This window comes from Aedes aegypti, chromosome 1 (assembly GCF_002204515.2).
Source record: "Aedes aegypti strain LVP_AGWG chromosome 1, AaegL5.0 Primary Assembly, whole genome shotgun sequence".
Classification (NCBI taxonomy): Eukaryota; Metazoa; Arthropoda; class Insecta; order Diptera; family Culicidae; genus Aedes; species Aedes aegypti.
The window spans coordinates 209920266-209933190 of NC_035107.1; the positions used below are offsets into that span (position 1 = coordinate 209920266).

Here is a 12925-nt window from a genome sequence, read left to right on the forward strand (position 1 = left end):
GAACACATCCAACTACAGTGAACTTTTTATTTCGGCTTTGTGCACTAGCAGAAAGCTTAAAATAAGAAGATCAGAAACGTTTGCCAACTATTTCTCCAGTTTAGTGCCTTTGAAAACGTGAGTAGGGGCAGAAGTCGGCCATTGTGACGGCCATTTTTGGATTCCGAGATGTTTCACCTTAATGATTTTTTTTTTTTGGAATCAGGATTCGAACCCACAACTAAGATGTTGGTGTGCTGGATGCCCTTACTCTCTAGATCTAGATAAAGGGTTTTGCAGGGAAAGGTAAAAGGAATGAATAAATGCATTGAATGTTCTCTCGCAAATCATGAACGCGTGCATTTCCAGCTTATCTTTCATTAATACGTATTAATATTATTAATCAATTGTAAGTCACTGATCAATGCATATCGCATCCGTCGTCATCGCCGGACTATCCTGAGGAGCGCTATCATCGGAAATGAACACGACATCATCGTCATCGTCATCGTAGTCGCCCCCTTCGTTATCGAAATTTGTCGCGGTACCATCGCCGGTTGCGCCTGCCACCTGTGGTTGCTGCATCGGCTTTCTCACAGTCCTCTTCCTTTGGTGTCCGTGGATAACCTCCCGATGTCGGTTCAGTGCTTTCCTCTCCATGAAGAAGCAGCCACATGCCGCCGCTCTACAACGGATCACCGGGTTTTCGTCGAACAAGCCGTGATATCTCCAACGGTGTCGCCTAATGGCAGCTCTACTGCACAATAGGGTATCACAGAGATCGCATTTGACCAAATTATGACCATCGTGCTTGTAGGTTTGCAGCTCACTGCCCTTGACATGGAAGTATGAGTCGTTCACCACGTTTCGCAGGGCAATGGCCGCCTCCGGATGAATTTCCCGAAGATGCTTCGCCAGCTGGACAAATGATAGGTACATGCCGGAACACAACTTGCAGCGGAACCAATCGTTGGCCAGAGCGGTAAATGTGTCATTATCATCCTTACCCTCACCCATCTCGACGTCATCAGGAACGCGAATCCATTCGAAACCATCGTCGTCTTCATCGGTTATATCATGCACGGTGAAGTGTTCCGGACCGGTTTCATTCCCGCCAGCCACCGAAGCCTCAAAGGCGGACGGTTCATGGGTAACTAATGTGGCACACATTCCATCTAGCAATTCGATCGGAGTCGCTTCATTGGACATCATTGCCGGTGCCACTTCCGGCTCGACATACGATTCAGCGTCAGCCACAATAATCTCATTCCCTTGGTAAACCGAGTCCGTCGTTCCGACTTCACCAACCCTTTCGTTCTGTTTCCGCCGAAAAACCCGATTCAGTCGTTGGCACTGCATCCGGAAGGAAATGAACTCGTCCAACATATACCGGCACTGCCGGCAGATCGACGTTGGGCTGTCCGTTTCCGGGCTCAGCTTGATTCCGACGCACGTTTCAATCACACTGATTATCTGGTTATTTTCCCTGGCCTGGCCGCTCATGATGAGGGGCTCCAGCTGCGAGATGGAAAAGCACAGCCGGCAGTATGCGGAGAAATCTTCGTGGGGTCTGAGGGGTTGGAGAGGGCAGTTATAGCATAGCAGTGACGGAAGGGGAAATGGTGATTGTAATCGGTGTACTTACAGGTCAAGATATGCATAGTCGTATGCTTCGTTTGCGAACATGTCCGGGTGTGCGTCCATATTCCTATGCAGAATTATCGTAAAATCGTTATTGAATATTTCGTAGGCTTTTATTTGGAGAACAACAACAGCAACTGTTGCTTACCGCGTTTGCGTATTTTGTTATGATGCCTGAACTACACTGAGTCAAAAACACTCAACAATTTCAGCAGAAGAAACTACACGGAGAAAACAGTTCTAATCTAATCCAAGTGCTTGCACAGCCAATATTGAAAAGCATCCTGGAAATACTGCACGCAGCGAACTGGACTATCGAATTACATACATTTTGCCTTATGAAAGGTGGAACGAATATTGCAATACGAACGCTTTATGTATTGTTTTAGCATCTCTCCACATCAAGGCGTCGGTAGGCGCGTGGTGTACGCTCGGGCCTATCGATCGCAAGGTTCTTGGATCGATTCCAGGTTGCCGCATATACGTATTTTGTTTTCAAATTCTGGTTTCATAAGGCAAATTTATGAATTTCAACCCGATATCTTGTGGCGAATTTTCATAAGGGGTTCCTATGTTTATCGATAGTCCATTTGCCTGAGTGTGAAATTTCTTTAGATATTTTCTTGTCAACATTAATATTTGCAGCACATCAAAGATATGATACAAATCTCGAAGACTTATTCGAACAGACTCATGTCAGAATAGTTAACAAACTAAGTTTACCAATCCTACGTGTTTCGCAGACGAAATTCTACACGTTCCACTCTAAACCAACACGATTTTTCTCTTTTGGAACGTTTTATTTTCGGATTTACAAAACGACGAAAGTAAGATTCTCCACGTTCGCAACCTAACCGCTACTTTCGTCGCTCCGTTGTATGGGAGACAAAGTGACTTAACCACGAATCAAAACAAAACACTACTTGAGTCGATTTTACACTGGTACAAAAACGTCGTAAGTAACTGATTGAAACGGCTTATCATTTTGTCATACAATTTATGTGGGAAGTGATAGGAACTACTTTGAGTTTAAACGCGAGCTGGTTGCATGCAAAATTTAAGCGATGTACACTGTAAAAAAAATGTTAAAAAGGGGATTCATTTTAAAACAGTTTTAGAAGAAAGGTTGTGATTCTTCTTAATTAACTTTCTCAAAACCGTATGAAAGTTACTTACGTCGATTTGAAAAAGTAATCGAGAAATATTAAAATGGCCAGGCCCACTGTGCAGACTTTGGGTTTGAAGATAATTCTAGCGTAACATTTGAAAAGGGCCTAACTGCAAAATGTAAACAAACTTGATTATTCATTATTCGTATCATTTTTTACGTAAATTACTCCTACATACTCTTACAGGCATGCAAAATGCATTATTAATGGTAATTTTATTCAAATTTAAAAGGGCCTATCTGAAAATAATAAAACTAAGAGGGCCTAACTGGTCATAAAAGGGCCTAACTGAAAATTTCCATCAAAATCAGATTGGCCCTTCCGTGCATTTTTAATTTTCCTCCATATTTTTCAATATTTAGCCATTGTATAGTGTTTTTCTCACATAATGGAACCTAGTGAAATATTTGAAAAGGGTCTATCAGCATAACGTATAAATGGAGAAATGCTCGATTGAAGATTCTGTAACATATTGATTGTTACTATTTTAAACTCATTGCTATCTAATAGTTTTAAACTTTTGTTCGACACTCATAGTCACGTAACGTTTTAAATCTAACATAACATAAAAAAAGTAAAAAATGTTGATTTCAAACATCATCGGCAGATAGGCCCTTTTACGAGTCTTCAAACCAGTTAGGCCCTTTCAATTAGGCCCTTTAATTGAACATGGTTTCAGTTAGGCCCCTCCAGTTAGGCCCTTTTATTTAACATAGTTCCAGTTAGGCCCTTTAAAAATTTGTTAATTTTATTGATTATTGAATAGATTTTCGAGGTTTTGGAACAAAATCAATCGATTATGTGAGAAAATCAACATTGAATATTGAAAATCCTTTATTGAAGATTCAGTACTATATTGATTATTCATAATTTAAACCCTTTCTCCTATTTACTAGTTTTATACTTGTGTTCGACACTCATAATAGTCTACTAGGTGGCCCATAACGTTTTAAATCTTAAATAACAGAACAATTCGTGAAAATGGTTGAATTCAAACATCATCGGCAGATAGGCCCTTTTACGAGTCTGCAAACCAGTTAGGCCCTTTAATTGAACATGGTTTCAGTTAGGCCCCTCCAGTTAGGCCCTTTTATTGAACTTAGTTCCAGTTAGGCCCTTTTAAAATTTGTTAATTTTATTGCTTATCGAAGTGATTTTCAAAGTTTTAGAACAAAATCAATCGATTAGGTATGTGAGAAAATCAACATTGATTGATAAAAAATCTTTATTGAAGATTCAGTACTATATTGATTCCTATTTCAAGCCCATTCTCTTTTTTACTAGTTTTATCATAATCTTAATGCGAAGTTAGTTGAAAAACTGATTTTTTATCCTGAAAAAAAAAAATCAATTATACATTACAAATTTTGAATAATTTTTATTTGTTGCCTCTAGTTGTGGATCGAGTTCCAAAAGTCGCGATTTTCACAAAAACAAATTCGTTTGTTTTTTTAACAGCCCTGCAAGAATTCTTCTTATGCTTCTTCTTGGCATTACGTCCTAACTGGGACAGAGCCTGCTTCTAAGCTTTGTGTTCAATGAGTACTTCCACAGTTATAAACTGAGAGCTTTCTTTGACAAATTGCCATTTTCGCATTCGTATATCGTGTGACAAGTACGAAGGTACTCTATATTCAGGAAAGTAAAGGAAATTTCCATTACGAAAAAACCTGGACCGACCGGGAATGGAACTCAGACACCTTCAGAATGGCTTTGCTTTGTAGCCGCGGACCTAAACTGCTAGGCTAAGGAAGGCCCTCAAGTATAAAACAAGTAAAAAAGTGAATGGGTTTGAAATAGATATAATCAATAAGGTACTGAACCTTCAAGCGAGAATATCCAACATTTAGCTATTACATTGTTTTTCTCTCGCTTTATTTTATTTAAGAATTATGAAAATCACTTCAATAAGCAATAAAATCAACAAATTCCAAAAGGGCCTAACTGGAACTATGTTTAATAAAAGGGCCTAACTGGAGGGGCCTAACTGAAACCATGTCCAATCGAAGGGCCTAACTGAAAGGGCCTAACTGGTTTGAAGATTCATTAAAGGGCCTAACTGCTGATGATATTTGAATGCAACCATTTTCACGAGTCGTTATGCTATTTGAGATTACTAACGTTCTGGGCCACGTAATAAACCGTAATGAGTGTCTAACACAAGTATAAAACTAGTAAAAAAAAGTTAATGGGTTTGAAATATCAATAATCAATGTTGCTGATTTTGTATAGAATAGTTTCCAATATTTAGCTTGTATGATATTGTGTTGTTTTCTCACATAATCATTAAATTTTGTCGAAGAATTATGCAAATCACTTCAATAATCAATAAAATTAGCAAATTCAAAAAGGGCCTAACTGGTTTGAAAATTCGTAAAAGGGCCTATCTGCGGATGATGTTTGAATTGAACTATTTTACAAGTTGTTGTGCTATTTCAAATTCAAATCGTTGTGAGCCACGTAATAGACCATTATAAGTGTCGAACACAAGGGGTTATCCGAAAATGACGTCCATCAATTGGGGCCTCCTCCAATGGGGGGATGTACGAAAATGTGACAGTGCATGGATTGGGTATTGGAAAAAGCGTGACAGAGGGGGTAGAAGGGTTCTAGAAATCCCGAAAAAACGATTTTTGGATCTTCCCCAAGTATGAAACTAGTAAAAAGCGAATGGGTTTGAAATAGGAATAATCAATATGGTACTGAATCTTCAACCGAAAATTTCCAATATTTAGCTATTATATAGTGTTTTTTCACATAATCGCTAAATTTTGTTCAAGATTTATGCAAACCAATTCAAAAATCAATAATATTAGCAAATTATGAAAGGGCCTAACTGAAACCATGTTCAATCAAAGGGCCTAACTGAAAGGGCCTAACTGGTTTGAAGATTCATAAAAGGGCCTATCTGCCGATTATGTTTGAATTCAACAATTTTTACGAGTTGTTGTGTTATTTGAGATTAGAAACATAATGGGCCACGCAACAGACATTAATGGGTGTCGAACACAGGTATGAAACTAGTAAAAATGCGAATGGGTTTAAAATAGGAATTATAAATATGGTACGGAATCTTCAATTGAGAATTTCTCAATGTTTACGTTTTGCAGATAGGCCCTTTTCAAATGTTACGCTAGAATTGAAAAGCTCACGGCTATCAGATTATTCTTCTTCTTCTTCTTTCTTTTCCGAGCTGGTGGTTGTCAGCTCGAGTGTTTGGGCCAGTGTCTAGACTATATGCCCAGTTGTTTTTCTTCGATTATGTTTAATCGAAACGCTTTGTTGCGTGTTCACAAGTCTAATTTGCATTCTCTAACAAAATTTACTATTTCTTCATATAACACCATGTTTTTCGTTTTAAACACTTCTTTCAAGTTTACAAATGCACAATCAAAACTATACTGCATTCTCACGAGCCCATATCTTGGACATAGCAAGATCAAATGTTCTGCCGTTTCATCCACCTCACACCATTCGCATTTAGGACTGTCAACAATCTTCATCCGGGACAACCAGAACTTGGCGTAATTATGCCCCGTCATCAGCCGATTTAGTAGTCGAATATCTCTACCGCTGATTTCCTTTCCGAAATACCAGGGTTTCTCCAAAATATCCGGTTGAATCGCGTAAAAGTGTTTCCCCTTCTCTTCAGAGTACGCTGTGTACCGTCGCCGTGTTTTGTCTCATTTGTATTTTCAAAATTCCAAAAACGTCCTTAACGAACAAGTTGTGGTCCAAAACTGTTGCCGTATGCTCCAGTCCCGCTCGTGCAAGCTTATCCGCCATTTCATTCCCAAAAATTCCCACATGACTGGGAATCCATTGGAACGCTGTTTTCCACTTATGTGCTGCATTTATTATCTCCGCAACAAGTGTTTCGGCCTTTTTCCTCATTATTGCGTCTTCGATCATGTGACATGCAGTCATCGAATCCGTGAATACCACATAGTGATTCAGCTGATTGGTTTCAATAATATCCATGGCAACTTTGATTGCTTGAAGTTCGGCAGATGTAATACTGGTGTTCCATTTAAGTCGAAATGACTGTTTCATGTTTTTCGTTTCAACGAAAATTCCAATACCACAAGTCGTGTCTTCTTTGGACGCATCTGTGAAAATCCGTCCACGCCCTGCATACTTCCAGTTCATTACAAAAAGTGCGGCTTGCTTTAGTTTTACTGGTGGTAAATCCTTTTTCGGCCCAATGATTCCTTCTGATGTGGAATGTATTTCCACATCCCCTGGAGTCGTTGCAACGTGCGCCATTATTTTAGCGTATACATTCCAGTTCTTACGGTAGGTCTTTTCTTGGTACGAAAATCCATCTTCGTTTTCTTCAGCTATTTCTGGTATGCTTTGCAGCTGCTCGGCCACTACATTGCGCCTTTCAAAGCATCTGGCTACGTTTTTTCCCGTGACATAATCCAGTCGATGTTCCAAGCGGTCTTGTCCTGCTATCACCGTTAGTGCATTTATTGGTGTGGTTCGAGTGCATCCTGTAGCTCTCCTAAGACATTGGTTGTTCGTTATATCCAATTTAGTCCGATTTGTCTTTTTTGCATTACACGTAACCGTACATTTTGAAATTGTTTATCGGCATATCGGTCTATTTTGCTCGAAGTAAGAGGGAGCATGGAGAAGAAAGCAATGAATACTAGATGGATAGGTACCGCTGTCTTGGTAGTGTCATTCTCAAAACACACCCAAGCCGTTCCCATAGGGGACGTTAGCCACAAGGAAGTGACGTTTCAAGTAATACTGTTTCATATGGTATGCCCTCTTCAACATCTAATCCAATTTCTCTCGCCGTTCCCTTACGGTACCTATCCATCTAGTATTCATTGCTTTCTTCTCCATGCTCCCTCTTACTTCGAGCAAAATAGACCGATATGCCGATAAACAATTTCAAAATAAAATCATCACGGTCGATACCTTTGTATGTAAAAAACGTAACCGTACATCCATATTCGATCACGCTTCGGATTAAGGCAGTGTAAATATTCATGGCCGTTTGAGGATGACTTCCGTTTTTCATCCCACATATTACTTTCAACATGTTCAATCTGTCGTTCATTTTTACTCGGGTCTTATTTAATGTGCTCACTGAAACAAGTGTTGCAGTAATGAGAACCATGAACGTGTTTTTAAATTTACTATTCCAACCACGATTGAGCTATAATGAACGCTTTTTATTTGCGTTTTGTTCCCTCTCAATCCAACCGCGTCGATAGCCGAGCGGCTAGCGTTCGCGCTTGACAATCGCCAGATCCTCGGTTCGATTCTGGTCTGCTGCAAGTTTTTAACCATGACTTAGTCATTTTTACTATACAAATGGTGCCATGGTAAAATTGAATGCACAAAATAAATGCGAATTTAGTCTGCACAAATCAAGTGGCGTTGTGTATTTAATTTAACCCTCTGATATAGTATTTTCAACCGCAACGCTGTTCTCAGTGCTGTCCAAAGCTCAGGTAACGGTCAATCGTCACACCTACACTGTAAGGTCAAAGTACCCTTTAAAGGGTAAAAAAGTACCCTCTTTGAGAGAAACTAGTTTAACTCATAAAAAGAGTAAAGGGCCTTTACTCTTTAAAGAGTAAACGGCTTGTACTAGAAATCCTTTATAAGAGAGATTCGCGGAAGCTGACATTTCTGTCAAAGTGTGAGCCAATCGAGCAGCGAGAGCTGTCAAAGTGTGAGCCAAACGAACATGCGTTATGTTTGTTTTGAACTTTTCTTGAGGAGTAATGTAATCCGCTTGAAATTATTTCGGTAAAAGCAATTTTGCATGAAGCAAAAATATGAATGTTTTACTTTTTTAAATTTTTGTCAATGCGATTTTTAGTTTTTGATTTTTTCGGCTGTTTATTAGTTTTGATATGTAGCCCAAAGATCAATAACGAAACAAAATACACTTTATAGCAATGAGGAAGTCATGTCCGTGTTACAGTATTATTCTCGACGCCGAGCAAAATCAGCACTGCTGGTCTGTTGCCAAATCATGCCATTTTACTTCCGCTTATCTCTCTATAAAGGATCACTAGCTTGTACGTCAGATCAACGAGTAAATTTTACCCATTATCCAAAACATATTTTTTAAGAAACAGAGTAAAATTTACTCTTTTTTGTAGATGAAAATCTTATTTAATTTTTATATTCATTTTCATAGAATAATCAACAATAAAATCTTATAAATATAAACAAATTTATTCAATGTATAATAAAATATACTATTCCGATCAATATCTCCATGCATCCTCTTCATCCATCAGGGATTGAGTTTGTTTTGGACCTGTAAAATGGCGCTGGAGATTCTTGTAGAGCAAAGAGCAGAACATTCACACGGGATGTACTCTGCAGCCAAAGTATCCTGTAAAATCGGATTGTTTTATAGATGAAACGGCAATGAAAGCAATTCATGTACCTACCTTTTGGACGTTCCCGCATTTCTGCTAACTTATTTAGATATTACGGGAAAAAACTTTGCAGCACATCCCAAACACTGCCGACCGATTCTTGTCAAGTATTTTTTCACCCATTAAAGGGTAAATGAACGGAATATGTAAAAGGGCACAAAATACCCATTATTGGAAATTTTGAAATACCCATTATTTTGACAGCTGCATATATCAGCAAAAAATGGGCATTTTTTATTCTTTAAAGGGTAATGCTGAGTTTACAGTGTAGGTAACGATGGCTTGTGACCGTTTCAATCGGACTACCATCTAGGTGAACAGTCAGTGAGTTGTTGTTATTTGTAAACAATATTATTTTGGTTTTCTCTGAGTTGACTTTGAAGTTTAGTTCCTCCGCTTTTTGACGTTGGATAACGTCTTACGGCAACATACTGGGGTACAATTTCGAAAAACGAAAAATCGTCCGCGTCACGAAAAGTGGTTAGATTTTGACTGTTAATAACTTACTAACGCCAGGATAGATTTTCAAGATTCTTGCACCAATCGATTGGAAATCTTTTTACGAATCTATTACAATAATGAAAACTATTGATTTTCACGACTAAACTATTGAAAAATTGGGATATATCGAGGTATGTCTTATTTTTCATAGAAAAGCACATTTTTCTTGCTTTTATAAGGTTTTGACGTTTTAAAGTTTACATGTACCGTAAATTCGGGTGAAATTGATAATTTTTCATGGTTTTTCTTGTCTGTTTTCAATGATGTTGAAAATGCCAAGCGACTGAATGCAGGAAAACAAGTACGACGGTCAGCCTCTTCGGCTCATGTGCCAAAATTTTCTAACAAATGTGTTATTAGTGCTAAAAATCATCCTTTAAATAAAAAAAATCGAGGAATCCCATTTCGGGGTGAAATTGATCACTTGTCAATGCGATTTTTGTTATTTTTTTGTAACGACTCTACATAATGAATATCAACTCCCTGAATCCGATTATTCTTGCAAAGTTCTTAATACAGCCATCCCTCCATGAGTCGATGTTCCATCACTCGATATCGAATCATGGAACCATACTAAAAACATAAAATCATGATTACTATGATGGTCCCTTCAAACAGCTTTCCAAAAAATAGCTGTTCCATGACTAGATATTTCCATGAGTCGATGGTCCCTTCAATATCGACTCATGGAGGCTTGAATGTAATGCAATATTTAAAGAAATAATGAATAAGGTGCCGGTGCCATTAGTGGACTACCTAAGCTGTAAAAATCATAACGAAAAGCCTTAACAGAGATCTTTTGGCGTCAACAGAAAGATTTCAACCTCTACTATATGGGAAAAATATAAAAAGAGTGATAAAACTATTTTTTAACATAAAATCGCTTGAGCCACTATTGGTACACGTGTTCCAGTAGTTGCGCTAGTGCTCCAGTAGTAGACGTTCGGGAATCTAAATTTCTACATAGGTTTAACATTTTTCCCTCGGAACAGCAACTAATATCTTTTGAATGAAGCATAAAGATCATCTCTGGAACTTTTCTACATATTTATACATCTATTTTAAAAACTGCTTCCATCCGTTGATCCACTATTGGAACACGACGGCAACTACTGGTGCAAGGGAGCAAATTCTTTGCACAAACTTAATTATTTATATGACTTTTTGATAAAATAAAAAGCTGAAAATTGGCAAATCGCCTCTAGTGATCTAACCACCAAAAATAGCACATATCGTGTTTATCGTAAAATGTACGTTTTATTCCATAGTCCAATCTACTGGTACATTACAACCATTGGTACCGGCACCCTAGTTAATTTCAAGAATTGCAATGCAAACGCCTAAATGTAGGCAATTTCTTAAGAAAATCCCTGATATCTAACAGAAATTAAATTATTTCAACCGTATGCGCTAATTGGTACGAGTTTAGAAAATGAAATCGGGCTCGGGGATATATTTTAAGCATCCTTACAAACTTCCAGGTTTGATACCATGATCAAATCCTTGTTTAGAACTAGAAGTTTATGAATGTTTGTCAATACTACACCGTACATGATTTTTAAATTTTACATTATTTTCATAGAGAGAAACATTCTTTAACACAATTCAAGAATAGTTACCACAAACACCGTTGATTCCCTGCAGGTTGCATCAATATTTGCACCTGTTATGATGTATAGCTGGGCTTGACAGATGATTATGGTGATATATGCGCTGCCGAGATCACTATAATGAATTGTCGGGCACTACTGGTAGATGTAGAGGCACATTTTCCCGGATACCACGACGAAGCAGAAGAAGTTCTTTATGGCGTGGAACTTCGAGTATCAAAAGGAGACCATGCCAATCATCGTGACAGGCAACTTCAACATCGATATGAGCAAACAAAATAACATGGAGTTCGCGGACTTCATGGAGAAGTACCTCAACCTAAAACTGGAACCCACTAGAGCAATCAATCTTAGTGAATCATTTGTGGACCTAACGTTCAACTGGAATATTTGATTGGAGAGCAAGAGTTTCCGCTAATGCTTCTTCTTCCATTGACCAATTCTATCGGTGTTGAAGTGTTAACTGAACCAAGCAAATAATAACACACAATGTCCGTAAATAATAAGTCATAATTAACATACAACAAATAGTGTGAGAATTGATTAGGTTTTTAACAGTACAAATCTTTCATAAGTTCGTGACGGTCTCAAACCAGGAAATAAGAGAAGCTAACGTTATCCAACGTCAACTTGGCGGTCGTATCTCGGAAACAACCTTACTTTTCATTGAACTGATCAACTGTCGTCTGTACTTTTTCGTTCAGTTGGCCAGTACTTTTCGCCTTCACGCTAACCTGGAAGTACCCATTAATCGGTACTTTCGTACCCATTTCCAACTAAAGTGGCTTAACTCATTAAATGGGTACGGCCCATTTACTCTTTAAAGAGTATTCGACCGAAACTTCAAAACATGGATATTTTTCACTCTTGATTGGTTTCACAATAATGGGTAAAAAAACCTCTTTTTTTCATTCATTTTGCTCTGCATTTAAGTCGAGTTTTTCACAAAATTAATTTAAAACAATCTCAAACTAATGTAAATGAAACAATCAATATTTATTATTTATCAGGATCATGTAATGCTTTATGTTCTTTATTGGAGATCATTCTATGGACCATACAGCCAATATTTTACAGGACGCTTCCCTGATATTCTTCCTATTCACATCCAACCTCGCACATTGGACATCGGCTCCCGAAATTGTCTGCGTCACAGCCATATTCGGATGTTGTAAGCAGCATTCATTCTAGAATGAAAACAATGAAAATAACGATCCTTTAAGCAAACCAAAAATTACTTACCTTGAGAGATGTGTTCAATATTATTGCCCATTTACAAATAGTTACAGGAAAGAAAAATATTTATTTTACAAAAACAAACGCCAACGCACAGCCAATTGGAAAATGGCACTGCTGCTCTTCAAAGCAGCATGAGTATTATGTACCCATCATTAGTTATCGACTATAAACTTCATTAAGGGGATTAAGTACCCTTTTTATGACATTTAAAAAATACCCTTTTTCTGACAACTCAGTACTGGTCATAAAAATGGGTACATGGAACCCATTAAATGGGTACTTCTGAGTTAGCGTGTTGACAATGATTCCAAAGTCATCAGCGAATTGCACCAGTATTACTCCGTCGCCTGATATACTGTGCAGTCCAACC

The 12925-nt window shown here is 38.1% G+C and overlaps 1 protein-coding gene across 2 annotated transcripts; it reads right to left on the minus strand.

Moving 5' to 3' along the window:
• Positions 1–314: 314 nt before the first annotated feature.
• Positions 315–1853, minus strand: LOC5572339. Of its 2 annotated transcripts, XM_021857435.1 has the most exons (3): positions 1769–1853; positions 1625–1687; positions 315–1549 (listed from the first exon to the last, which is right to left on the minus strand). In XM_021857435.1, exons 2-3 carry the CDS (start codon positions 1681–1683, stop codon positions 394–396), a joined length of 1215 nt encoding a protein of 404 aa, XP_021713127.1. In that variant the 5' UTR covers positions 1684–1687; positions 1769–1853; the 3' UTR covers positions 315–393. The 2 variants fall into 2 exon arrangements, with proteins under 2 accessions (XP_021713127.1, XP_021713126.1); XM_021857434.1 differs by having other exon boundaries at positions 1625–1816.
• Positions 1854–12925: the final 11072 nt, after the last annotated feature.